The sequence below is a fragment of the Brassica napus genome, chromosome A3, assembly GCF_020379485.1.
Source record: "Brassica napus cultivar Da-Ae chromosome A3, Da-Ae, whole genome shotgun sequence".
Classification (NCBI taxonomy): Eukaryota; Viridiplantae; Streptophyta; class Magnoliopsida; order Brassicales; family Brassicaceae; genus Brassica; species Brassica napus.
This window is the reverse complement of record NC_063436.1, coordinates 14,561,605-14,586,500: the sequence shown is the minus strand read 5'-3', so window position 1 is coordinate 14,586,500 and position 24,896 is coordinate 14,561,605. Positions and strand designations below refer to the sequence as shown.

Below are 24,896 nucleotides of genomic sequence, written 5' to 3'. Positions count from 1 at the left end.
ACTATTTGACATAACCCACACTGCAATATATCAGCTTTAAACTTCAACGGTTACAACTGCTTCAAAACAAGATGGAAGGATCTTTGTTCTAACGTTACATAAGTAAAATGCCACCAAATATTTTACTGATACAATAATGTTACATAAATAAATGCCACAGAATCGTTTTACTGATACAATAATGTTACACGGGAGATTGTTCCCTGACAAAGCAAACAGAGGGCTTTCTTCTGATTTTGATCTTTGGGAAGAAACCAAGTCCTACAATGTAGACCTTGATGTCTTCTTCCTACAGTGAGTCTTTTGTTAGCATCATTCTGTCATGGAGTTTTGCATTAGATCTTGTGCCTCTCTTATGGCTGAGCTGGCAGCATGCAGCACTATTTTCTTAAGCTACATCCAAATGCAGTTAGAAGATAAGTAAGTACAGAGAGAGCACACAGAGAATAGTTAAAAATAGTTAAAAAATACCTCTAGTTTATCTTCATTGGATCTGTGGTCTTTTGGTAGTCTCCGGAACTCCTGTGTTAGCCTAAGGCACTCCTCTAAGCTTTCAGGAGCAACAAAATCAAGTGCCACCTTTATGCATGACTGTAAAACAGTTCCAATTTCAGGGATCATTAACATTTTGAAATGAACCAAGAGAGTTGATCCGGATGAATGAAAATAGATACAAAGTTACTTGATTCATAAACACGAGATGTCAAAACAACAGGGGGGATTTTTGACTCGTTGTTTACCTGTATATTTCTAACTTGGTGAGGACAACCTGCAGGGATAAAAACAGCTTCGCCGAGGTGTTGCACAAATGTCCATGGCTCTATATCTGTGCTTACGAACAATAACATATATCAGAATTTTCGCCATAGCAAAGAAGATAAAATCCAAACAAGAATCTTACCGAACTCCTCTTTCAGCTGTTTCTTCTGGCTTTCAGTCAAGAACAAGGTCTGGTCATGAATTGGGTGAGTAACCTGAAAATTAAACAAAAGCATAAATTCCAGATTTTTCTCTCAGACACTAATCATTTACAAATGTGATGTTGTGATGACACTTACAGATTCCACAGGTTCGTTAAAGAAATGGCGAAACTCATGCTTGTGTCTTTCCAAATACTCAATAAGTTTTGGAACATCCTCTCTTCGAAAGATGTCCCACACAGCACCACCATGCACACCCTCTGAACTCTCATTGGCATTGCCATTAGTTTCTTTTGGAGCATCATGTTTCTGCTCTTTTATGGACTCCGCACTTGTACTACCATCCAAACTCTGAGTGACATTGCCCTCAGTTTCCTTTGGAGAATCCATTTTCTCCTCTTTTATGGATTCCATAGGCGGCGGGAGACTACCATCTGTGTCCAACGGGGCAGTTGAAAGAGCAGTTGGCATCATAAGACCGTTCTCCACCGTGGGATCATCTTCACTTTGGTTCGTTGGAGATAATCTCTCTGTCTTTAAACATACTTCATTATTATTCTCACCAGTAATTGGTTCGTTTATCAAACCAGCATCCGCCTTTGGATCATGACCTGACTTCGAACTACAAGACCCTTCCACAGGATCATCTCTTTCAGTTTTGGTACATTCGCCTGAAATTTAACCTTTCAGTAATGAATTTAAAAAACATAAACGTGGGAGGGAGCTTCTTTCAAATACCTTTTGAAACAAACATCTTATCATCTTCGTGTGAGCTGGACGGTCTCGAGCTGCTATTTGATGGTTCTTCGTTAGCTGCCTTGTCCTTTAAAGTCTCTTCTCCCACAAGACCATCACATTTCTTTAAAGCAGCTTCCTCATTCTCTACTTCTTTCACTGACTTGTTTTCACATTCACTGGCTTCTGTCTCTTGACCAGACTGTTGTTTACGCAACTTTGCTTTTTTTACAAGTTTGTATTGCCAGGGAGGTATATCCACTTTAGCTGTGTGTGTCAGCACATTGACCTAACACAAATCCAAAAAGTATAACGTACAGATTATTGGTCTATCTCTGAAGAATTGAGAAAGAACTGGTGCACACTTACCGCGTCGGACATATCACAATGTAGTTTTGTCACAGAATCTCCTCCATCAAGCTCTTCAGGGAAACCGTAGGCAATGTATGTCTTAGGTCCAAGATCTGGCTTCAAGGATTCTTTCGGAAGTCTTGTAGCGAGATTCAAGATACCTGACTCTGGGTCAGTGTAATCAAAGAAAGGTAACGCAGAAATAAACTCGGAGTTATGCCTTGGAAGGCGCTCTTCAAATAAAGTTGATGGAGGCCAATCCTTTAATTTCAACATTACTGGCATGCCCTTGGCCTTAGGATCCATGCGGCCTTTTAAGTAGCCTTCAAAAAACTGATGAATATTTATGTCAACCTGCAAGAGAAAGGGATGGTAATGAGCTCACCTCTTAGAAAATGCATAGATTCAGTTTGACTGACCTCACACCAGTCGAAGCAATCCAAAGCTTTCACGCTTTTTGCCTCTTCTTTGCATTTAGCTTTTGGATCCATTTCCCTGCAAGCCCTCCACATAACCATCGGATCCCAACTTAGTCCAGGTGTCTTATCGAGAACATTTCTAACTATCACAGGTTCCGCCCTCATCCAATGCGACTGAAAATGAGCAATATCGTCTTCAGACAGATCAATAGCATTTGGGCAGTACAAAAAGTTATCATGACCATCCTGCCTAAACGCCGCCTGCCTTCTACTGGAATCAGAATTGGCAATGCATGAGGAACATTCATGAGCAATATCCACATCTGGTGGCCTAAACTGCAGAGTAACTTCCTCTGCATTCGCTATCAGCTTTTCAACCCTATCACATTCGCACAAACGTCTCAACTCCAGTGTTGAAGTGCCACAGCCACCACGCTCTTTGGGAGGGCATGGAATGCTACCGTCAGGATTAAGCTTCCAGTCAGAGAAGTTCTCCCCATCTACCTTCTCATCATGTGAACTCTCTCTAAGTTCCTTGCAGCAAGAAAGACAAATGTCGGAAGAGCAATCTGGGTTCAGACAGCTTCTGTGAAAATTGGCAATGGATGTGCTGCACAGGTCACTGTCGTACAAGAGAGAAGAGATTGTAAGCAAATAAGGTAACTCAGAGTAATATGTAAGAAAAATCAACGAAAGATGCAATTCAAAGAAACAGATAACAAAATGTGTTTTTATGACTGATGCTTTATTCACTTCTTCAGGAAATATGCAAACTGTGTCTTTTTTTTTTTTTTTGGCGAACTGTGTCTTATTTACATATAAATGAGCACCAAGCCCCATATTTCCAGCAAAGTAATCAAACTGTCTTATTTACAAATAACAATCCTATTTCACAAAACAGTTCATTAAAGGGTAACTCAACAAATGTATTTGGCAGCTATCATGGCCATTGTTATTCCATTTAAGTTAGTTTGATTCTTAATTTGGTTTTGGTATCCAAAATATTTTAAATAACTGTCCGTTCAGATGATTATGATTTTTCATTTGATTTTATGTGAAGTGATTTCGGTTCAGTTCGACTAAGGCTGGGTGTTCGGATATCCATCCGTGTTTGGTCCATGTTTAGTATGTTGGGTATTTCGATTTAGGAATTTACTACTGTTCAGATACTTTTCATATTCGGATCGGGTTTGCATAGTGCACCATGTACATGCAGAGCCATATATATGTATTCGAAGAGAATTTTGAGTTGTTCAAAATAAAATAAAAACAAAGAAAATATCTTTCCAAAGTTTATCAGAGGTTTTGAAGCTTACTGGAAAGTGAAAATCTATTAAGAGCTTGATTGGCATAACAAACATCATGCTCATTTTAGACCAAATAACATCATGCTCATTATTATCCAATCATTAATTATTAAAAAATAATATTTAGATTAACATTTAAAAGTTGTAAATGTTCTTCAAATATTTGCTCAATGCTCTCGCATTGAACTTTTTATATAGTAACATTTATAATATATGAAAATTAAAAATAATAGAGAATGCGATTTACCATCATTTATGTAGATTAGCGAAGACAAGATTACAAATGATCTTCTGTTGTCTGATGCAAGTAGAACCGTCAAACATAATTTTATTTAGTTGTCTGAAATTGTAAATGTATAACTTCCTAGCGTTAATTTTCATAAGATAGTAAAATTAGCTTTATAAAATCGTTAAGAGAAATTCTTTAATATAGCTATTTTTAGTTTTTTTTTTTTTTACCAAAAGAGCTCCAAAAAATGACGAAAAGAAGTTTTATTAAATTGTGAATATACAATTATACGCTTAACTAATCTAAACTTTAGAACTAAGTTTAGAGATAATGAAATTTTTCGAGGTGGATTTTGGAGGTGGGTTTATTATTTTTAAAATAGAAAATAAAAAAGTTTCAAAAACATTTTTAAATTTCAAAAAAAATTATAAAAAATAGAATTTAAAAACATATAATAAAAAAGTTATTTTCATTTATTATTTATTTATATTTGTATATATATAAAGCAAATGGTAGAAAAATATTTTGTATCTTTAATGGAACCCCTTTTATCATTTTTTTTTCCATTGGAGATTATTTTTGTGACAAAAACTTAAAAATAGCTATTTGAGAAAATTGTCCAATCCTTTATGCAATGCCTCTTATGTATTATAATAAAAAAAATCAATGTTTAAAAAAAATCACTCTGGAAGCTCTTTTAGTTTAGTGATTTGACCAAAAGTTCATTAGACCATCGCTAACCCACCTCTATTTTCATCACTATATTTTTTCCTTAAATAGAAAAATTCTATTGGAGAAGTAGATTTGCTCTAATGTATGTCTATATAATAAAGTTTATCTATTTTTAGAGGAAAATATAAAGAATTGTTATTTCCATCTCTAAATATAGAGTCAAATAATAAAATTCATGTATATTCCTCTAAAATAGAGATCTTTATTCTCTATTTTTGTCTAAATTAGAGACACTCTATTATATAGACATGCATAGAAACAAATCCACCTTATCATAGATATCTCTATTTTAGAGGAAAATAGAGAGATTGGAGATGCTCTTAATGCTTACATACTAAGAAGTCTAGGGTTTAGATCCCAAAGAATGCAAAGTAGGAATAAGAGTTACATGAGCTCTTCGACATAATGCAAAAAATAATGTCAGACATCGATCTCATAAAACTGCTCAAGGTGTTGTAGTCAGACAGACATAAATTCTCATAAAGAATAGAACCTTGCATCATACATGCATAAATTCTCATAAGAAAGATATAAAGTTTACCACATATAGAAAGTTCACAGAGTAGAAACTTTCTAACCAAATCCATATTAGTCTCAAATGTAGAACCCACCAAAAGGTGAGCTTGTAATTGGGGATCAAGAGATTATGTATGGACTTAAATTAATTTCTCACTTGAGCGATGTGGGACATAATAATACTGCCCCTTTAAACATCCTCGACGCTGGTGAAGGACGATCGCGGCTGCTAGTATCTCTAAGACTCCCCCATTAAACCCATCTTCCTTCCACTCATCACCACCCCGACGTCCTCATGCCCAAGGAACAAACTGCTCTTATACCATTTGATACAATGTATCATTTAGTACAAGTGTCCCACAATCAGCCCATAACCAAATTCATCGGAAATCTAACTTATAAGTGGGGAATCAATGGGATTATATATGGACTTAATTATTTTTTCACTTGAGGGAAGTGGAACATAACAGACTAACCCCCAACGATACCCAAAGGTATCCGAGCAAGGGGTCCAGAACCCTTGCCGATAGTTATCAAGGCAACTACATGCTTCACAATGTGAAGCGTATTTAAACAATATTGAAACCATTTAATACGATCATGATCTCATCAATAAACTACCAAACATACAAGAAATGGTATGGAAGCGTGTTTTCCCCACGAAGAAATATCATTATCAAACAAGCAAAAAAAAAAAAAAAAAAAGCAAACGAGTTTTTGAAAACATACCAGTATATGCGTTCACTAGGATGAAGTTCGGACCACGTAATATCAGATTCTGTCACAGGGACTCCTAAAACAATAAAACAGGTTACGTTGGCTAATATAAACAAAGAAGAAATGAGAGGACAAAACAAACAAGTGAAGACCCATACCTCTAATTGCTGATTCAACCTCCAGTTCACGGATCTGCTCTGCATAAATATCTCTAAGAACAGGAAGAGCTTTAGCTAATAGGTACTGCAACTGCTTGAGCTTGACATTAGCGTCCTTCTCACTTGGTTGCTGAGATTCATAAAAATATACAAATGAAGGAGCCATTTCGTCTCAATAGATACACAGTGAAAAAGTGATCAAACCTTGACAAGCAAAGGCTGACGCAAACAAGCTCTGCAGTTACAATTCCCAACACAGAAAGGACATGCATCTCTAACTTCCTCAGGCGTTCTCTCTGGATACCTATATAGAGATTCTTAAGATTCTCATGACTGCAGTCTTTAACCTCGTTCTAAAGTGCAAATAAAATAGTTTACCATCTCTTGATGCAGTCATAGCAATAGCGCTTCTTAATGCATTTAGAACAGAAGACAAGATCAACCTTATACGTTAAGTTCTTGCACTGATGACAAGTCAAACCCGCATACTTTTTTGTTCCATCAGAGTTATCATCCTGAAAAAGGAAAACAGTGTTCACATTTATCCAAAAAAAAAAACATTTCCACAAATAGAAGTAAACAAAGATGATTCAAGCTTGTTGACAAACTGAACAATTCAATTACAAAAAGAAAATAACCTTGTTGGGCGTAGACATGCCTCTCTCTCTCCCTCTTCTTTCAGCAGTTCGCCTCGAGCCCTCTCCACCGTCAGATTTTCTTACTCTCCCTCTTCCCTGGCCCTGAGAGCTCGGAGATTCAATGCTCACACCTCCTTCAGATCTATGTTCTTTGAGCCTATCTGAGTCGTTGGAATCATCTGATCGAATTCTCTTCGAATCATCTGCACCGTCAGAGTTTCTTCCTCTCCCTCTTCCTCTCCCTCTTCCTCTTCCTCTACCTCTACCTCTACCTCTTCCTATTCCCTCAGAGCTCGGAGAGCCTATGCTCACACCATCCGTATCTTTCTTCCTCGAATTACGTCGCTTGTTAGATCGAAGTTCTTCTGACTCGTCGGAATCATCTGATCTAATTCGCTTCTCCATACTCTCTCGCTATCGCCCCCTGTCTCGGCTTTGGAACATCAGACGGCGGCGTTTCTGATGATAATGAATCAGTGACGTGGCAGGTCAAAGTCTTATTATAGGAATGATGGATCATCGGACTCCCTTATCCCTAATTCATTCTCAGCTACTTTCTCTCTCTCTCTCTCTCTCTTTATTAATGCAAAATAAAACCCTCAATCAAATAAAATCTTTATAAAACAAATAAATTTTCTATCTTCATAATAATATAAATCTATTTCTTGGTTATAAAATCGTCTTGTAATATATTCCATATTTTTAATTAATATCAGTGTTGAAAACAGGCTTCCTTAAATTTCTAATATTACAAAATATAAAAAATAGGTATGTTTCTTTTTTTTTTTGTCAACAATAGGTATGTTTCTTAATTAGACCAAAGTACAGTTTAACTAGCATATATATTTTCAGTCAATATAAAGAAAGAAAACTACCGCCGGTTCCCAAGCATTAATAAATATTAAATGACTTTTTCTATGGGCTGCTTCTGAAGAGACAAAAATGTGAATTGTTCTTAAACATGGGCTTAAACATGGTCCATAAAAATTTGGCCTCAGACCTCACTAGGCCTTAATATCATTTGTTTTTCTTTTACGTATTTTTAACATTTAACGACATTCTCACGAGAGAGGTCCAGGTCCAATGGTCTAGTCAGTGTTTCGGGTTCTTGGTTAAGTATGTAAGCTGTTTGTTTGCTAAAAGTTCTTAGTTATGTTAACTCTAGTTACTGGAGATAATATGATTACAGTTGCTGTCTTGTTTTCCAAGAGGCTTTGACAAACTCAAACCCATTTCGTTCTAGTTTACAACTCTACTTATAGCATCGCCAGGCTGTTTTCACAAGCATATTGACACGCTTTTAGAAAAACAAACCTTGGGAGTCTTTTTTGTTAGCATCACTGCGTCATGGAGTTTTGCATTATATTAGACCTTTAGCTTCTCTCATGGCTGAGCTCGCAGCATGTATCACTATTTCCTTAATCTACAATGCGCAGTGAGAAGAGAAGTTAACAGTGAGAGAGGTTAACATTAGTTTGAAACTAGACTCTTTTTTTACCTTCAAAAAATGACGTTCAGATGAGATAGGGAGATACTGAAAGTACATACCTCTAATTTATCTTCGTTGGTTCTGTGGTCTTTTGGTAGTCTCCGGAACTCTTGTGTTAGCCTAAGGCATTCCTCTACACTCTCAGGAGCAACAAAACCAACTGCCACCTTTATGCAAGACTGAAAACAGATTGATTTTAGGATCAATAACACTTTTAAGTTTCTTGTTTCATAACACATGAGATGTCAAAACAAAAGAGGGAATATTTTAACTGGCTGCTTACCTGTATATTTCTCACTTGGTGAGGACAACCTGCAGGGATGAAAACAGCTTCACCGAGGTGTTGCTCAAATGTCCATGGCTCTATATCTGTGCATATGAACAATAACATATATCGACTTTTCGCCATAGCATAGAAGATAAGTCAGCTTTTCAATCCAAACAAGAATCTTACCAAACTCCTCCTTCAGCTGTTTCTTCTGGCTTTCACTCAAGAACATACTCTGGTCATGAATTGGGTGAATAACCTGAAAATTAAACACAAGCTTAAATTCAAGATTTCTCTCTCACACATTAATCATTCACAAGAGTGATGTGGTGTTGATACTTACAGATTTCACAGGTTCGTTATAGAAATGACGAAACTCATGCTTGTGTCTTTTCAAATACTCGATAAGTTTTGGAACATCCTCTCTTCGGAAGATGTCCCAGACAGCACCACCCCGCACAGCCTTTGAACTCTCATTGGCATTGCCATTAGTTTCTTCGGAAGATAATCTCTCTGTCTTCAAACAGACGTCATTATGATTCTCGTCAGCAATGGATTCGTTTGTCATCGTTACATTCTTCTGAGGAATTAACCCCGCAGCCTCCTTTGGATCATGATCTGACTCCATAGCAGTAATGCATTTACCTGAAATTTAATCCCACAGTGTTGTTGGTACATTCACCTGAATACATTTTGAAACAAATATGTTATCACCTTCTTGTGAGCTGGACCGTTTCGAACTGTTGTTCGACGGTTCCTTGTTACCTGCCTTGTTCTTTAAACTCTCTTCTCTCACAAGACCATCACAATTCTTTAAAGCAGCTTCCTCATTCTCTACTTCTTTCAGTGACTTGTTTTCACTTGCACTGGCTTCTGTCTGTTGACCAACGTGTTGTTTACGCAACTGTGCTTTTTTTACAAGTTTGTATTGCCCGGGAGGTATATCCACTTTAGCTGTGTGTGTCAGCACATTGACCTAATTCACCAAAGCATAAGGGAAAGAATGGATACCTTAGTTTCAGTTAGATGTACATAAAAACAAATGAGCTCATTGGTTTTTATGTCTATGAAGAGTTGAGAAAGAAATGGTGGACGTACAGCGTCAGAAACATCACAATGTAGCTTTGTCACAGAATCTCCTCCATCAAGCTCTTCAGGGAAACCGTACGCAATGTATGTCTTGGGTCCAAGATCTGGCTTCAAGGATCCTTTTGGGAGTCTTGTTGCGAGATTGAAGATACCTGACTTTGCGTCAGTGTACACAGAGAAAAGGTAACGCAGAAATAAACTCGGAGTTATGCCTTGGAAGGCGCTCTTCAAATAAAGTTGATGGAGGCCAATCCTTTAACTTCAACATTACTGGCATACCCTTGGGATCCATGCGGCCTTTCAAGTATCCTTGGAAAAACTGATGAATATTTATTTCAACCTACAAGAGAAAGGCATGTGTTAATGAGTATACTTCTCAAATATTGTAGAAGAGAGAGAATGGAGTTGACTGACCTCACACCAGTCAAAACAGTCTAAAACTCTCACGCTTTTCCCATCTCCTTTGCATTTAACTTTTGGATTCATTTCCCTGCAACCCCTCCACATAACCATTGGATCCCAACTTAGTCCAGATGTCTTATCGAGAACATTTCTGACAATCACAGGTTCTGCCTTCATCCAATGCGACTGAAAATGAACAATATCATCTTCAGCCAGATCAACAGCATTTGGGCAGTACAAAAAGTTATCATGACCATTCTTCCTAAACGCCGCCTGCCTACTGATGATGGAAGTGCATGAGGAACATTCATGAGCAATATCCACATCTGGTGGCTGAAACTGGAGAGTAACTTCCTCTGCATTGGTTATCAGTTTTTGAACCCAATCACATTCGCATAAGCGTCTCAACTCCAGTGTTGAAGTGCCACAACTACCAGATTCTGTTGGTGGGCATGGAATGCTACCGTCAGAATTAAGCTTCCAACTAGAGATATCTGGAACACAGGCTTTGGAATTAACGGTCCCTTCTGCATTTCTCTTCCCATTTTTCTCTTGATCGTAGAAGCCCTCTCTTAGTTCTTTGCAGCACGAAAGACATACATCGCATGAACATTTCGGACAGTTTCTGTGAAAATTGGAAATGGATGTGTGGCAGAGGTCACTGTCATACAAGTGAAAAGATTGTAAGCAAAAAAAAAAAAGAAAACAAAGAGATGTCCGTGAAGGCCTAAAAGTACATACTAAGATCACTGTCGTACATGTACCATTAGAAACACCATAATCATTCCTCCAAATATTATGGAAACAAGGAAACACAGAAATGAAATTACTTAATAAGATAATAATCTCAACTTACTAACAGAAACACATAATCATTCCTCCAAAAATCGTTTCTTTATTGTTCCATTGATATATTAACTAGATCGGTGACACATCTTCTCGTGAACTTGGTGATAATAGCTACATAGGAGTCCAATTCCTATTCCTTATTTGCAAGAGATACAAGAAACAGTAACGTTTGTTTTCCTTACAAGAAAAAATCAACCAAGCAAGCAGAAGAGTTCCCGGAGTTTTGAAATTTACCAGCATATGCGTTCATTTATGCTAGCGTCGCACCTAGTAATGTCAGATTCTGTCACAGGGACTCCTTGAAGGGAAAAAAAAAAAAAAAACAGGTTTTGTGAGTGGAAAACAGAAACAAAAAAGAAATGAGAGGATAGCACAAAAAGTGAAGAGAAAATACCTCTAACTGCTGTTTCAACCTCTAGTTCACGGTTCTGCTCTGCACAAATATCCCTAAGAACAGGAAGAACTTTAAGTAATAGGTACTGCAACTGCTTGAGCTTGACATTCTCGTCCTTGTCACTTGGTCTCTGCTGAGATTCAGAAAGAATCCAAATGAAGGAAATACTATTTGAATTGACGCAAACAATCCAACTGCTTGAACCTCCTTATTACCTTGACACGCAAACAAGCTTTGCAGTTGCAATTCTCCATACAGAAAGGACAGGCAGCTTGAACTTCCTCAGAGGTTGTCTCTGGATACCTATATATATATTAGAGATTCGAGATATATTCAGCTTTCTCATGACTTCAATCGTTCTAGTGTGAAAGTGAAATACTTTTACCATTTCTTGATGCAGTCATAGCAATAGCGCTTCTTGGTACATTTTGAACAGAAGACGAGATTAACTTTATCCGTTAAGTTCTTACACTGATGACAAGTCAACCCCTTCTCTGCCGTATGCATGTCCCTTCAGGGTTTTTGTCTGCGTTATCGGAGTCACCACTATTGTTAGTGACAAGTGACAACTAACCACAGTTAATAAAGCGCAGTCGTTTAGAATTATTAACATAAATAAATATTTTACACTGCACCAGATGAACGAAAAGGTTCCATGGTCTAGCGGTTAGGACATTGGACTCTGAATCCAGTAACCCGAGTTCAAGTCTCGGTGGAACCTTATTTTTTTTCCTGGCCGGCGATTTTTGTGCCAAGTGCCAACCTTTAATACAAACCCGGCCAACAACAGAAACTCTGTTAAAATCTCCACTGATTTAATCTCTCTATGGCGAATTTTTCATTTTTTTCTTTTTTGGAACATGGAGAATCTCTACTGCATGATTCCATTGAAATGGTTATTACTTCACATGAAATCTAGAAAACAGTGAAGGTAATAGTCAGAGATGCTGACATGGACCTCATGACTGAGTTCAAGCTCCGAGTCGCTGCTTCGTCTAATCTCGGTCTCGACTGCATAACTTTTTGTTCGGCTTTTCTTATGAGTTACATTCAAACCCATTGTGAAGCAATCAAAATGTATTCCAAAATTATCTAAATGAATGATAAAATTTGCTAATTTTGTTTACTCATATTTACAACACTCGGTTCTAGATCATCAATTTTAAAAGCAACTAAGCAACATAAAAAAAGATGGGGGAGACAAGACGTATACGAGATTATATAATATGACGAACGACTTGATATGCGCCACTTATGTTCCACTATAATGTTGTGTCATCAAAATCCGAAATAATAATCCACAACAACACAAGACAAAGCTAGCCAATTTAGTCCATTAATCACATATTCGATATAATACTTTCGTTAAAACATAATATTTCACAAAGTTCAAGAAAAGATGATGATCTCACAGTGCGTTCCTACTCCCTGCAGATACTGAATACTTTTTTTCTGGACAACCATACTGAATACTTTATGTTCTTCATTGATATTGTGAATAGAACAAAATAAATTCTGCCTATTTTATCAATTAAGATTTGCATGACAATGATATTTAGCGGAATATACCAATCAGATCTTTATATCAATCGTGACCTAACCCCAACACGGTATCTTTACTAATAAATTCGATAAGACAAAAAATGTTAAACTGCTCTCCTTATCACATCAACAACAAAAGGTGATATGATAAGCTGAAGGGCACTTCGTAAATAGTTTCACTATACAAAATCCAATACGGCAACCTGAAGTATAGCTATGATAAGCTCAGGGCACTTCTTTGTGTTCTTCAGTTAATTTTCGACCACGCAAATAATACTTTTAAAACATAAATAAAAATCTTGGTTAGTGATAATATATATAAATACGTCCACTTACGGATAGATAATATATTGATAGGGATTCCAACAATCAAATTAGGTCCCTTATAGTTTGGGGCTCTCTTAGTGACCTAAAATAAAGTTAGGTTATGCCATCTTTTTCTTCTAATTGGTTTGATATATTTGTACCACCTTAGAATTGTAACTTCTTATGTACATTATAATTATTTAAAGGTATAATGTAAGTCAAACGCACCACTTTCATATATCTTTTGATATCATTTAGTGCATTGTAATATAGTAAATTCAATTTGAGGTTTTCTTTTTTGGTAAAATGTTGGAATTCGATTTGAAGTTAATTGCATGAAATAAATAAATATATCAACCAAAAGGAATATGCGAATGGCTTTATTCGCTTACGACCATACACTTTTCATGTGTGTGTTTTTTTTTTACCTGAAACTTTTTATGTGTTTTTACTAAATATGAAATCATGTATATGTAAGTACGCACGCGATGCACACGCACACGAATATTTCTGATATCTCTTAATAGATTTCATTTGTTTGTTATTTTTTATATCACTTGGGAGATCTATAACTTAGTGGCTAGCTAGTGCATGTACGTAATAGCAATTTCATTTTATTGGTTTGATACTTACATTATCCACGTGACTATGATAAATTCTTTTTGTGCAAATGGGACAATGATGAATCCAAATAGTACAAATTAGAGTTGATAATACGTAAACCCTTCGAGTGTTCTCCAGAGTTGTAGATAATGTATCTGAGTTGAAACTTCTTAGGACCTGCGACATTATTTTTGACATAAAATGTAAATATAATCTAGAAACAAAGGTGTACAGACATTTGTGTGTTGTAGGACTGTTCAATCTGGATCCAGTTCTTTTTTTCTAATGTTTCGGTCTGTAAACATAGCAATTATATTAAAATTATATCGACTTTAGTTTAATTCGGTTTATATATTTTCTATTTTTGGTTTATTCGGATTTACTCTAGAAACCATAATTATATGTATTTTCTAACATTTTGTATCAATTTTAGTCTATACGACTAAAAATCGGATTTATTAAAACAAAAATTATTGTTCAATACTCTAGTTTTTAGATATAATATTTTATTTTTTATTTAACTATGAGGAAAAATAATTCATTAATTATTATATTTTCATAAAACAAAATAAGAAAAGATAATAAAATCATATATATATAATTAAATAATAAACTTTTGCACAAATGCATGTCAATGAAAATCTTTACTTGAGAAATAGCAAATTATTCAAATTAACATATTAATTATCAAGATTATGTTAATAAAATAAGTTGTGTATATATATTATCAGTTATATTATATAACGATACTATATTTCAATTATTCGGTTTGATATGTTTATATACAAAACTACATCTGTACAATGCAGTTTTTTTAAGAGTAATATCCATTTGATTTATAAGGTATCATTGAATCTAAACTTTTTTTTTATTTCGGTTCGATTCGGTTTTAATTGGTAAATTCTACTGGATTGAACACCCTAATTCGACTGAAATGGATGGATGTACGAAGGAGTCAACATCAGTACGTACTAGTGTGATGACAGCTTTGTAGCACAAAATATGAACTAATCATATTATAGTTAGGTCACTCCATCTTTTGTTGCATTTCCAAGTGGGAGAGTATAATATACAGTAGTAGATAACAATTATATATATATATATATATATATATATATCAGTTCACAACTTAAAATGGTTTAAAGAACTTTGACAGAAACTAATACGTGTTATATATATATAACACCCCATATTGCATTGCTCAACAAACAAACCCAAACACTTCTTGACCTAAACATTTATTTGATCCGACTTTTGGCTTTAGAGTTTAAGGTTCGCGTTCTCGGGTATAGTAATATGGCATCAAAAGAAGGAGCAGGGAACCTAGAGTGGAGGATAAATGTTGACAATGGAGCAACCGAGAGATTGGTTCCTAAATCAGGACCTAGTATAAGAATCTTTCTTTGGCTAAAGGGTTTAGTAATGAAGGTAATTCTGGAGCGACTCTCAAAGTTTATGAGGAAGACCTGGAAGATTGGGGCAGATGATCCGGCAAAAGTGGTTCATTGTCTGAAAGTAGGACTTGCACTTTCATTAGTCTCAATCTTCTATTACATGAGACCTTTGTATGATGGAGTTGGAGGAAATGCTATGTGGGCTATCATGACTGTTGTAGTCGTCTTTGAGTCCAATGTCGGTATGTATGACTTCAACTTTCTTCTTCTTACTTAATGAGTGCAATTATATTTGACTTATATGTGTATGATTCTCCTCTATGTTCAACAGGAGCAACATTCTCAAAATGTGTGAACAGAGTGGTGGCAACTATATTAGCTGGATCACTAGGCATTGCTGTTCACTGGGTTGCAAATCAATCAGGAAAAGCTGAGATTTTCGTCATTGGATGCTCTGTTTTTCTCTTTGGTAATTGTCCAAAACCCTAAAAAGAATCAGTCTTTCTTGACTTGCAAGTAACCAAAAAAGAATCAATCTTTATTAACTTCTTTTTTTGTGGGTTTGATTCTTGGCAGCTTTCGCAGCTACTTATTCGCGGTTTGTGCCTTCATTCAAAGCCAGATTCGACTATGGAGCGATGATCTTTATCCTCACATTTAGCCTTGTCTCAGTAGGCGGTTACCGAGTAGATAAGCTGGTTGATATGGCTCAGGAAAGAGTATCAACTATTGCTATTGGAACATCTATTTGCATTATCATCACTGTCTTCTTCTGTCCAATATGGGCAGGAACTCAGCTTCATCGCCTTGTTCAACGTAATTTTATAAAACTTGCTGACTCATTAGACGGTAAGGGTATGAGAAAATAAAAACTTGTCACGCAAGGTTCCCTCATTGGCTTTCCCATTTGACTATCATTACAACTGCAGGCCGTGTAGAAGAGTACTTCAAGAAGAAAGACGTCTCTGAGAATGAAGATGAAGAAACTAACATGAAGTTGCAAGGATTCAAATGTGTACTAAACTCTAAGGGAACAGAGGAATCTATGGTAACATGAAAAGTTTATTTGCACTTTTTGTTTTGCAGCCTCTTATATTTTAAATCTCTCAGGCGAATCTAGCTAGATGGGAACCTGCACATGGAAGCTTTAACTTCAGGCATCCATGGCAACAATATGTAAAGATAGGGGCTGCTATGAGGAGATGTGCTTATTGCCTTGAGAATCTTAGTATCTGCATGAATTATGAAACAGAGGTTATAACACTTTCATATGTTTTAATAATTTTGGAGATTCGACTATTAGTGGTTGTTGTGAAACTAACACTTGTATGTCTTCTGCTTTCAACAGGTACCAGACCAGGTCAAGAAACACTTCGGACAAGCTTGTGTGAAACTGAGCTCAGCTTCTTCAAAAATCTTGAGAGAATTAGCAGAAATGATTAACAACACGAGAAAATCTTCGAAGATGGACTTCTTGGTGTTTGATATGAACACAGCAGTTCATGAGCTTCGAGAAATATTAAAGACTGTTCCAGTTGCAACGAACAAACCCGAAGAAGGAGATAGTAATGAAGACAGAACCATGCCGATGAGCGTACATGAAGTACTTCCTGTTGCCACTTTGGTCTCGTTGTTGATTGAAAACGCAGCTAGGATTCAAAAAACGGTCGAAGCAGTGGATGAACTTGCAAATCTTGCAGATTTCAAACAAGATTCAAAAAAGAAAACCGGAGACAACAAGGCTAAACAACCACCACAAAGTTCCTAAGTTGCTCTAAATCATACAACGAAAACTCAACGGACATAAAGATTTTAAACCGGAGTTTTCATGTATATATGTAAACCACCTTTTAGTATATGAGTTTCTAACCGAAGTTTTCTTAGGCATAGGTTTTTAAGGCCAAAAAACAAGCACTCCCTCCGTTTCACATTTTATCTTAATGCACAAAAATTAAAAATTTTAGTTTTTACTAAAAAATAGTTTTAAAAATATAATTTGAAAATTATTCAACCAATTACATAAATGACTGTAATATCTAATTGACTACACAGTTTTTAATAAAGATAAAATAACATAAAAATATCAAAACATCATCTATTATGAAACAACAAAAATCTTCCAAAACATCATCCATTTTGAAACGGAAAGAGTAATAAGATATAACCTCTAATTAAATCTTGATATAGACCATAAAGAAAAAAAGAAAAACTATAAATCTTGATAATGTTGGGAATTGGGATCCATGATCCTTACAGTGCCACCATATCAAACAAGAAATGAGATCAATAGGGGAAAATAAAACCATAACTAGACATTGGCCAGTTATGCATGAACTGTTTAGCCTGCAAAACAAAACCTAGTAGTTTATATTGTTGGACTTTAGAAAGTTTTATATGGGCCTAATAGTCATACAAGGCCCACATCGATAAACCTCATTTGGGTCATTTTTTCAAGTTTGTAAATCGCTATTTGTTTTTCTCCTTCCTAAACAGTTGGGAACGATTTTTCTCCGGCGCATCTCCTTGTCCTCTCGCTTCGTCGTCTGTGAATCGATTCAGGTAAATCGCTCTTCTCTTATCGATGCTTCTGGTGCGATTAAACTGATTCTCTCAGATATCCATCTGATGGATTTGTTGTTGTTTATTCGTCTGGGCTCCTTTTTCTTGAGATCTATAACCTTTTACCTCGAGATATCGAACAATAGATCTGTCTCTTCTCCGTTGTTGGTAGTAATGATTGTCACAGATCGGCCATTACATTTTTTAGTGATTTGTAATAATCGTCCGCCTTTATTTAATTGTTTTTATAGTTACGGAGTCTTTTTTGTCTGCGTTATATGATTGGTTAGGTTTGATCTCTCTGTCTTATTACTATGCATGAGATGGTAATGTTTTTTTACTACATGAACCACTTCAGGTTAAGAAGTAATGTCACGAGCCACGTACATAGTGGGTGCCCTTGCGGGATCTGCTGTTGTAGCCTACATCTGTGACAAAGTCATTTCTGATGATAAGATCTTCGGAGGCAAGTTTTATATTCCGACATAACCAAAAATGAAAAGCTTGTGGTTACTAATGATATATTTGTTTTGTTTTTAAACACAGGGAGTACACCGGGAACTATAACTAACAAGGCATGGGGGGTTGCGACTGAAGAGAGGCTCCAAGCATGGCCTAGAACCGCTGGTCCTCCCGTCGTCATGAACCCTATCAGTCGCCAGAACTTCATCGTCAAGTCCCGCCCTGAATAACTTTCATTCGTTATGGATTTGATTCATTGCGATATTTACTCTCTATATTACCATTTTTTTTTGATTTGAGGATTGGCTACTTTCTCTAGCTGGGTTGTAGTAATAATTTGAGGGGATGATTGGTTGGATTACACATTGTTCAGTCCAAAGCTTTCTCGAGATGCATTGCTTTTTTGTAATGTTTGTTGATTTTGACGATAATATTGAAATCAAGCCAACAAGACTTGGCAGCTATATTTCTTTTGGGATATTTATTGGTTTATCTAGTTTGGAACTTTTTCTACTTGTTGATTCTTTGTTACTTTCATCCAAATAGTTCATTCTAGGTAGTACTAAAAATAAATTAACATTGATACTAGCCCTGCAGATTTGGGTCTTTACTTCGGTCGATTTTTTTGGTTTTGAAGCCATATTATCTATAAAGTTTGGGGTATCGGATTGGGTTGATTCTAAATGTTTTATATATCTATATATTCTTAAGTTTTTGGGTAAATTAACATGTATCTCAGCAAAATAATTATAAATAAACTAAAATGGTTGAAATTAATCCATTTTTAATCTACGTTGCACGAAAGCTTCATCGGACGTCCGCTTCCTGCTTCGGAACCGGAATCGGAATCGGAACCTTGTGGAAGCTTGCGGAATCTCGCTTCCAAAACGTTTCTAAATTATTCTCTTTAAAAACTTGTTGGAAGCTTACGATTCCGTTTTGGAATCACGCTTCCGTTTTAAAAAAAAATGCAATGTATATCAATAAAATATAAAACCATAGTTTTAATCTATATAAAATAAAAAAATCAATAGTAATGAATATTGAGTTATAAATATACAAATATTAAAAATAATACTATAAATTATGTTTATGCATTGAGATTTTTTATTAAAGATATAGCACAAGTTGAAATATATTGTGTCAATTATTTATGAAGTATTAAAAATAATTAATATAATATTTTTTGTAAACTTCATTTATGTGTATTTTTACAGTTTTAATATAAAATAATTTCAAAATTATTATAAATGAATAAATGCATTATTTCAAATTTAAATCATATAATTTTTAGTCCTAATTTTTTTAAAAATTTATATATATATATATATATATATATATATATTTATATATGGATATACGCTTCCAACACGTACCCGCTTCCTAATATTTTAAAAAATCTCGCTTCTGCGCTTCTTTACGTTTCCGCTTCCACGTACCCGCTTCCGTTTCCATGTAACATAGTTTTTAATCTCTAAGTTTTAAATTTATAATCAAAGGATCTTACAAACAGAATTTTGTTACATATAAATATTAAATAACAACATAGAAAATATATTTAAAATGTATACCATGAGTAGTTCAGACAGTTGTCTGATAACCTCACATGGACGGCGATAGAATCAACAGTTGTCCTCCGAACCAAGCAAACTCCTGATCCCTCATAAAATCTCCTAACCGTGGCTTCGAATATCTTACGACGGCTGTTCCCGGCTCGTACCCGAAGACCCGGCCCAATCATCCCGCTGACCCGGCTGGAAATGAACCTTTTCCGGTTCTGCTCCGGTCTGAAAGTCCTCGGCTACTTCATGATCCTTCTCGTCTTCGCCGTCGTCGCCGTTTCTTACTACGCCGTTGTAGTTAACACATGGTGGCCGATCTTAATCGAAAGCAGCAATAGAGGTCTCTCAGCTCTCGCATGCCTAATCATCTCTCTCTTCCATTTCCTGGTAAATGTCAAAGTCTTAACCTTTTAAGATCATTTGATTGCTATAAAGTGTCTTAACTTTGGTACTTTGCAGCTGGTGATGTTGTTGTGGAGTTACTTTACTGTTGTCTTTACGGATCCAGGTTCTGTTCCTGAGCATTTCAGAAGAGAGCATGGGGGTGGTGAGAGTTTGGAGGCTGGTACTTCCACAGACCAAGGAGCTTTTGGTTCTATAGGTTACTGTCCGAAGTGCAGGAATGTTAAGCCGCCTCGTTGCCATCACTGTTCTGTCTGTAAGAAGAAATCTGATTTGCTTATGCTCAATGTTCAAAGAAATCTCTAGACCGATTTTTTAGCGTCTATTAAAAAACAATTGTTTCCTTTAGGTCCGATTTGCTGACTAGGCGCCGCCTATACGAACACTAGTGCTTATGCTAAATGTATGGGTGATAGTATTATATAACGAAAGCTTTGTGTGTTCTTATGCAGGTCAAAGATGTGTTCTGAAGATGGATCATCACTGTGTTTGGATTGTTAATTGTGTTGGAGCTCGAAATTACAAGTTTTTCCTTCTCTTTCTGGTATTAAAAAAACCCCTTTCAATTTGTTGTGTGGATTACTACTCGATGTTGCTGAGTTTTAATACTGTTTTTGCATTTTTTAGTTGTATACTTTTCTGGAGACAATGTTGGATGTTGTAGTGTTGCTTCCTAGTTTCATCAAGTTCTTCAGCGAAGCTATAAAGCATTCCTCTTCACCTGGGAAACTGGCCTCCCTCGTTCTGGCTTTCGGTGAGTGTGTTAAGCATTTCTAGTGTTTCCTAAGAAAGTGTTTAGCTTTGCTTTTCTCATTTTCCGTCTGTTATGTTTCTTACAGATTCTATATCACCTTGATGCAGTTCTTAACTTAGCGTTCGTTCTCAGCCTTCTCTGTTTCGTAGTCATGCATCTCTCTCTTCTCTCAACCAATACTACTTCAGTTGAGGTAACTCTATACTGTCAACGCCTTCTAGAAGCTTGAACATATGAATCTCTTGTCTAAATCATGGTTCGTGTTTGTAAGGTTCATGAGAAAAACGGAGATGTCAGATGGAAATATGACTTGGGAAAGAAGAAAAACTTCGAGCAAGTGAGTCTTGTTGTGATCCTTTTGATTTCATTGTTCCTTTAGACTCTTTGGTTAAATTGATCTAAAAAAAAACTCTTTTCTTGTAAAGGTTTTTGGGAAGAAGAAGGCATTTTGGCTCCTTCCCTTGTACTCTAAAGATGATCTCCATAGCATAACTTCACTTCAAGGCCTTCAGTTTCCAACTCGTTCTGACATCATTCCTTGAATTGAAACAACAATCAATCAAGTCGAACATGGTCGAAAAGTTCTCAGCTTTCCCTCCTGTGTAGATAACTGTTGTATTCAGATTACACTGTTGTGATATGAATATTAATTTGATTCATTTGTAAGTTTATGTTCTTCAACTGATCTATAATGAGAACAATTTGTACAAGCAAACAAAGGTCATGGGCTCATGGCATTGTGCAATCTCCACCAAACTCGGTTGGGTTCACTTTTTTAACAGATTCTATCCCCTTGAACTGATGGGTGCGACTGAGAAGAGCGTTATTCAGAAGAGAGAAAAAGTCTCATAATTTAAGAGAGATAATATCATATAATTCATCTCTAACCCCCTCATCAATCTCCTTGTGAAACCAATAAGGTCTAGATTTCACGTTTATAACACATTAGAGAGAGCTTCTTTTTATATAAAGTTCTCAAAACAAACAAACTACAAACATATCCCAATACTTCTGTCTACTTGCTTGCTTCTTGTTCTGTAGCTTTGAGCTGCTAGTAGGGACGGTACCTTCTGCCTCCTCGGTTACCATCATCATCATGGCTGCTTTCTCTCCCTGACCTTCCGCTTGACCCGTTATTCCGGTCAACTCTTCTGGGTCTCGGCGGTGGTGGTGCCATCTGCATACCAGGCTGTTGCCTGCATCACATATAAACCCATATCGGTTTAGTCCAAAGAGAAGGATGAACCCATTATGGTTAAAAGAACAAAATGACTTACAGAACATAGCCAACTCGGCCATCAGGAAGAAGCATTGGAACCATTTGCATCCCTGTTGGCATTGCTCCTCTTCCATAGATCATTGGCTGCTCAATTCCAAAATTAAAAACCAAAGTTTACACACACAAAAATTGCTGATAATGACTTCTTAAAAGATACCAAACATTAAACATATTTATATACCTGAGCAAAACTACCGGCAATACTCATAGCACCATAAGGAGGCGCAGCAAAACCACCAAAGGTGGGAAGAGCAAAGGGAGCAGGAGTAGCTGCAGCAGCACCATAAGCATAAGAAGAAGGCTCATGTTTCCTCTCAGCCTGGGGTTTAGCAAGCACAACTTCTAACTCTTGACCTGTAGTTTTGCAATTTTTGTGAGAAAAGGTTCATGTTACTCAGTAGCAGTCTTCTGGATGAATAATAAAAAAAATTACCGTTGATTGCATATCTCTCGGAGTCGTTGACAGCCTTCAAAGCACTAGACCTTTCAGCATAGTGGACAAACCCAAAATCACGTTTTCCACCTTTTCCAGGAGGTGTGACGACTTTAGTGACTTCTCCATGTCTCTGAAAGAGCTCTTTAAGTTGCTCTGTTGATGTATTCTCTGGAATATTCTTCACATAAAGAGCTTTCACCTGAGCACAAAGAGTGAGTGTCAACGAAGTGGTAGATAGAGATTAAACACTCTGTTTAAAGGTTTACCTGAGCAGCAGCGGCTGAAGTCTCAGGAGAGCTTTTGGGGTCAGCCCAAGTCACAGTTGGAGCGTTACCCTCGAGCTTAAAACTAGAATCTATCATTTTCTGCCTTGAGTAATCAGCACATGCGTTGTTGTAGTATATAACAAATGCAAAACCACGGTTACGTGTGGAATTTGTTGGGTCCTACAGCCACCAAGAAGATAATTAGTAAGGGAATTCAACAAAATCATCATATGGAAATCAAATTGATTAAATCATCTTACTTTGATGAGCTCAATATTCTCCACTCCAGGACCAACCTCCTCTATGACTTTCCTAAACTCATCCTCATCCCAGCCTTTTGGGATGTTACCAATAAACAATCTATTCTTAGTTTCAGAAAGGGAGCATCTTATGGTCTTCCCCTGTACAAAAAAAAATATTATATAAGTTTAAACAGAAGTAGTCACAAGTATAGTGTAAACTAAGTGAAGCGGTCGAGCTTGCCTTAAACTCTTTACTGTGGAGCTTCTCAATGGCCTTTTGTGCAACGTCTTTGGTTTTGAAACCTACAAAGGCATAGCCTTTACTCTCACCAGAGTCCCTATCTTTCATCAGTCTCACCTAATAAGAAGAAAAGTTAAAAGTCAGCCGTGGATACAGAGAGGTTCATGCTAAACAGGACACAAAATATTATTGATGTTCCAACCTCAAATATGGCGCCGATTGGTTCACATAGATCCCTCAGGTCCTCTTCTCCAACATCCCTAGGGAGGCCGCCAATGAAAACTTCAGAACCATGAGGAGGAAGTGAGAGAAGAAAGGAATACTCTTCCTTTTCTTCGTCAATAGGAGAGGGTGATTTCTCTTCATCTTCTGCTGTCTCAATATCAATATCAATATTGTTGTCTTCATCTTCAGCTAACTCCTCCTGACCTTCTTCCCTATCCACATCTTGATTGTCATCATCGTCTTCTTCCTCTTCATACTCTTCTACATGTTCCTCCTCCTCCATCTCACTGGAGCTACCATCCTCGTAATCCACACGGTCATCAACATCTGGAGCGTCTGACATTGAGGTTTCTTGCAAATGATATCTGGTCATCCAATAACCATACTTAAAAAACTATTAAGGAAGCTCAGGTGATCAAGAGTGTTTGATGTTAAGTAGATAGAGCAGAACATAAGTCCATTGCTGTTATCAAACAAGTGTTTAGTGAATGCAACAAAGATCAAAACTTTGATTCCAAGATCCAGTTTCCCTTAGAAGCCCAAATGTTACAAAGCAGTAAACTTTGTACCCGAAGCACCAAATCAAAATCAATATCGTGACTCACACATTTTCCCAGAAAACGAAAACCCATCAACGGAAACCAAATATAATCGAGACCCAGAAGCAAATTACTCACCAGATCAGCTCAGAAATTAAGCAAAAATCTGAACTTTTTGTAATAGGGTCAGAAACTTTGTTTTATATTTAGGGAGGGAACAAGATCGAAGAATATGAGAGAGATCTATGAAACAACCAAAACATATGTATATGAAAAGATGAAATGGAGAATTTTCTCGGCATACCAGACTCGCTTTTGTGTTTTGTGTTTCGAATCGGATAATTCGAGAAATTTGTGTATTTCTGGGGATTTTGCTCCGACGATAACTGTTACTCGAGCTCGTCGGCTGCATTTACTTCTATCGCCCGCTGGGGAAGAGACCCTTTCCTGAGAAAACGCTTTTCAGGCCCATTTAGTTTTGTTGGGCCTGTAGCTTTCTAATTCTCCATTAGGACCATTTTGAGATCATCTGTGATTTGCCAGCCCTGCTGTTTTTTCCGGGGAGATGAAAACTGCGTGCTGTTTGTCAGACTGAGATTCAATTACTTAATTCAACATGCTCTGTTTTTTTTGCCAGGCTCAAGTTAATTTGATATTTATTTACTTTTTGGTCAGGCTGATCTTCAATTATTTTAATTCAACAAGATCTCTTGTAAAACTCTTTATGATGTTCATTTATTTGTCTACAAATCATACACATATAATGTTGAGTAATATACATGTGCCAGCCTTTTAAGTGCCTTATCCCAGGGCGGCCTAGTAATGATGCTAAACAAATTGTAGGTCAAGTTGATAGACTTTGATGGTGTTT

At 36.5% G+C, this 24,896-nt stretch overlaps 4 protein-coding genes, 1 long non-coding RNA gene, 1 other non-coding gene and 1 pseudogene across 10 annotated transcripts; 4 read left to right on the top strand and 3 right to left on the bottom strand.

The window, feature by feature from the left end:
- Nucleotides 1-4: 4 nt before the first annotated feature.
- LOC106438634 (lysine-specific demethylase JMJ25-like) lies at nucleotides 5-7,295 on the bottom strand. Of its 2 annotated transcripts, XM_048776136.1 has the most exons (14): nucleotides 6,723-7,295; nucleotides 6,463-6,599; nucleotides 6,289-6,388; nucleotides 6,085-6,214; nucleotides 5,939-6,002; nucleotides 2,426-3,047; nucleotides 2,025-2,360; nucleotides 1,731-1,944; nucleotides 1,659-1,688; nucleotides 1,059-1,591; nucleotides 902-974; nucleotides 741-826; nucleotides 472-591; nucleotides 5-393 (listed from the first exon to the last, which is right to left on the bottom strand). In XM_048776136.1, the coding sequence occupies exons 1-14, from the start codon at nucleotides 7,125-7,127 to the stop codon at nucleotides 313-315; spliced, it is 2,931 nt and encodes a 976-aa protein (XP_048632093.1). In that variant the 5' UTR covers nucleotides 7,128-7,295; the 3' UTR covers nucleotides 5-312. The 2 variants fall into 2 exon arrangements, with proteins under 2 accessions (XP_048632093.1, XP_013735327.2); XM_013879873.3 differs by having other exon boundaries at nucleotides 1,659-1,944; nucleotides 6,723-7,293.
- On the top strand, nucleotides 3,399-5,059 carry LOC125606945. Its single transcript, XR_007338193.1, has 2 exons — nucleotides 3,399-3,631; nucleotides 3,701-5,059. It is a non-coding gene; the product is annotated as an uncharacterized LOC125606945 (long non-coding RNA).
- Nucleotides 7,296-7,410: 115 nt separating the features above from the next.
- LOC106442000 lies at nucleotides 7,411-11,720 on the bottom strand (annotated as a pseudogene).
- A 142-nt stretch (nucleotides 11,721-11,862) lies between these two features.
- Nucleotides 11,863-11,934, top strand: TRNAQ-CUG. The gene has a single exon. It is a non-coding gene; the product is annotated as a tRNA-Gln (tRNA).
- Nucleotides 11,935-14,825: 2,891 nt separating this feature from the next.
- On the top strand, nucleotides 14,826-18,179 carry LOC106443769 (aluminum-activated malate transporter 10-like). Of its 2 annotated transcripts, XM_013885325.3 has the most exons (7): nucleotides 14,826-15,300; nucleotides 15,390-15,527; nucleotides 15,635-15,907; nucleotides 15,988-16,106; nucleotides 16,169-16,312; nucleotides 16,407-17,617; nucleotides 17,985-18,083. In XM_013885325.3, exons 1-6 carry the CDS (start codon nucleotides 14,961-14,963, stop codon nucleotides 16,824-16,826), a joined length of 1,434 nt encoding a protein of 477 aa, XP_013740779.2. In that variant the 5' UTR covers nucleotides 14,826-14,960; the 3' UTR covers nucleotides 16,827-17,617; nucleotides 17,985-18,083. The 2 variants fall into 2 exon arrangements, 1 of the variants encoding a protein (XP_013740779.2); XR_007338191.1 differs by lacking the exons at nucleotides 14,826-15,300; nucleotides 15,390-15,527; nucleotides 15,635-15,907; nucleotides 15,988-16,106; nucleotides 16,169-16,312 and having other exon boundaries at nucleotides 16,889-17,617; nucleotides 17,976-18,179.
- A 1,461-nt stretch (nucleotides 18,180-19,640) lies between these two features.
- Nucleotides 19,641-21,512, top strand: LOC106438636 (probable protein S-acyltransferase 12). Its single transcript, XM_013879877.3, has 7 exons — nucleotides 19,641-20,028; nucleotides 20,101-20,299; nucleotides 20,496-20,587; nucleotides 20,671-20,797; nucleotides 20,905-20,990; nucleotides 21,069-21,134; nucleotides 21,223-21,512. The coding sequence occupies exons 1-7, from the start codon at nucleotides 19,840-19,842 to the stop codon at nucleotides 21,337-21,339; spliced, it is 876 nt and encodes a 291-aa protein (XP_013735331.2). The 5' UTR covers nucleotides 19,641-19,839; the 3' UTR covers nucleotides 21,340-21,512.
- Nucleotides 21,513-21,606: 94 nt separating this feature from the next.
- On the bottom strand, nucleotides 21,607-24,505 carry LOC106438635 (heterogeneous nuclear ribonucleoprotein Q-like). Of its 3 annotated transcripts, none has more exons than XM_013879875.3 (9): nucleotides 24,330-24,505; nucleotides 23,464-23,851; nucleotides 23,262-23,378; nucleotides 23,039-23,179; nucleotides 22,779-22,958; nucleotides 22,510-22,711; nucleotides 22,258-22,430; nucleotides 22,075-22,160; nucleotides 21,607-21,993 (listed from the first exon to the last, which is right to left on the bottom strand). In XM_013879875.3, the coding sequence occupies exons 2-9, from the start codon at nucleotides 23,827-23,829 to the stop codon at nucleotides 21,849-21,851; spliced, it is 1,410 nt and encodes a 469-aa protein (XP_013735329.2). In that variant the 5' UTR covers nucleotides 23,830-23,851; nucleotides 24,330-24,505; the 3' UTR covers nucleotides 21,607-21,848. The 3 variants fall into 3 exon arrangements, with proteins under 3 accessions (XP_013735329.2, XP_013735328.2, XP_013735330.2); XM_013879874.3 differs by having other exon boundaries at nucleotides 23,464-23,871; nucleotides 24,330-24,452; XM_013879876.3 differs by lacking the exon at nucleotides 24,330-24,505 and adding an exon at nucleotides 24,164-24,224.
- Nucleotides 24,506-24,896: the final 391 nt, after the last annotated feature.

Bases quoted from the DNA above. Each gene is read 5' to 3' on its own strand.
- LOC106438634 (XM_013879873.3), bottom strand. From the start codon at position 7,127: ATGGAGAAGCGAATTAGATCAGATGATTCCGACGAGTCAGAAGAACTT. The intron at 6,215-6,288 runs GTTTGATCACTT...TATGAATCTCAG, and splicing joins GTCAGCCTTTGCTTGTCAAG to CAACCAAGTGAGAAGGACGC. The intron at 394-471 runs GTATTTTTTAAC...ATTTGGATGTAG, and splicing joins CCAATGAAGATAAACTAGAG to CTTAAGAAAATAGTGCTGCA.
- LOC106443769 (XM_013885325.3), top strand. From the start codon at position 14,961: ATGGCATCAAAAGAAGGAGCAGGGAACCTAGAGTGGAGGATAAATGTT. The intron at 15,528-15,634 runs GTAATTGTCCAA...GATTCTTGGCAG, and splicing joins ATGCTCTGTTTTTCTCTTTG to CTTTCGCAGCTACTTATTCG. The intron at 16,107-16,168 runs GTAACATGAAAA...TAAATCTCTCAG, and splicing joins AGGGAACAGAGGAATCTATG to GCGAATCTAGCTAGATGGGA.
- LOC106438636 (XM_013879877.3), top strand. From the start codon at position 19,840: ATGAACCTTTTCCGGTTCTGCTCCGGTCTGAAAGTCCTCGGCTACTTC. The intron at 20,300-20,495 runs GTAAGAAGAAAT...GTTCTTATGCAG, and splicing joins TTGCCATCACTGTTCTGTCT to GTCAAAGATGTGTTCTGAAG. The intron at 20,991-21,068 runs GTAACTCTATAC...CGTGTTTGTAAG, and splicing joins CCAATACTACTTCAGTTGAG to GTTCATGAGAAAAACGGAGA.
- LOC106438635 (XM_013879874.3), bottom strand. From the start codon at position 24,437: ATGCAGCCGACGAGCTCGAGTAACAGTTATCGTCGGAGCAAAATCCCC. The intron at 23,379-23,463 runs GTTGGAACATCA...TCTTCTTATTAG, and splicing joins CAATCGGCGCCATATTTGAG to GTGAGACTGATGAAAGATAG. The intron at 22,959-23,038 runs GTAAGATGATTT...TGGTGGCTGTAG, and splicing joins AGAATATTGAGCTCATCAAA to GACCCAACAAATTCCACACG.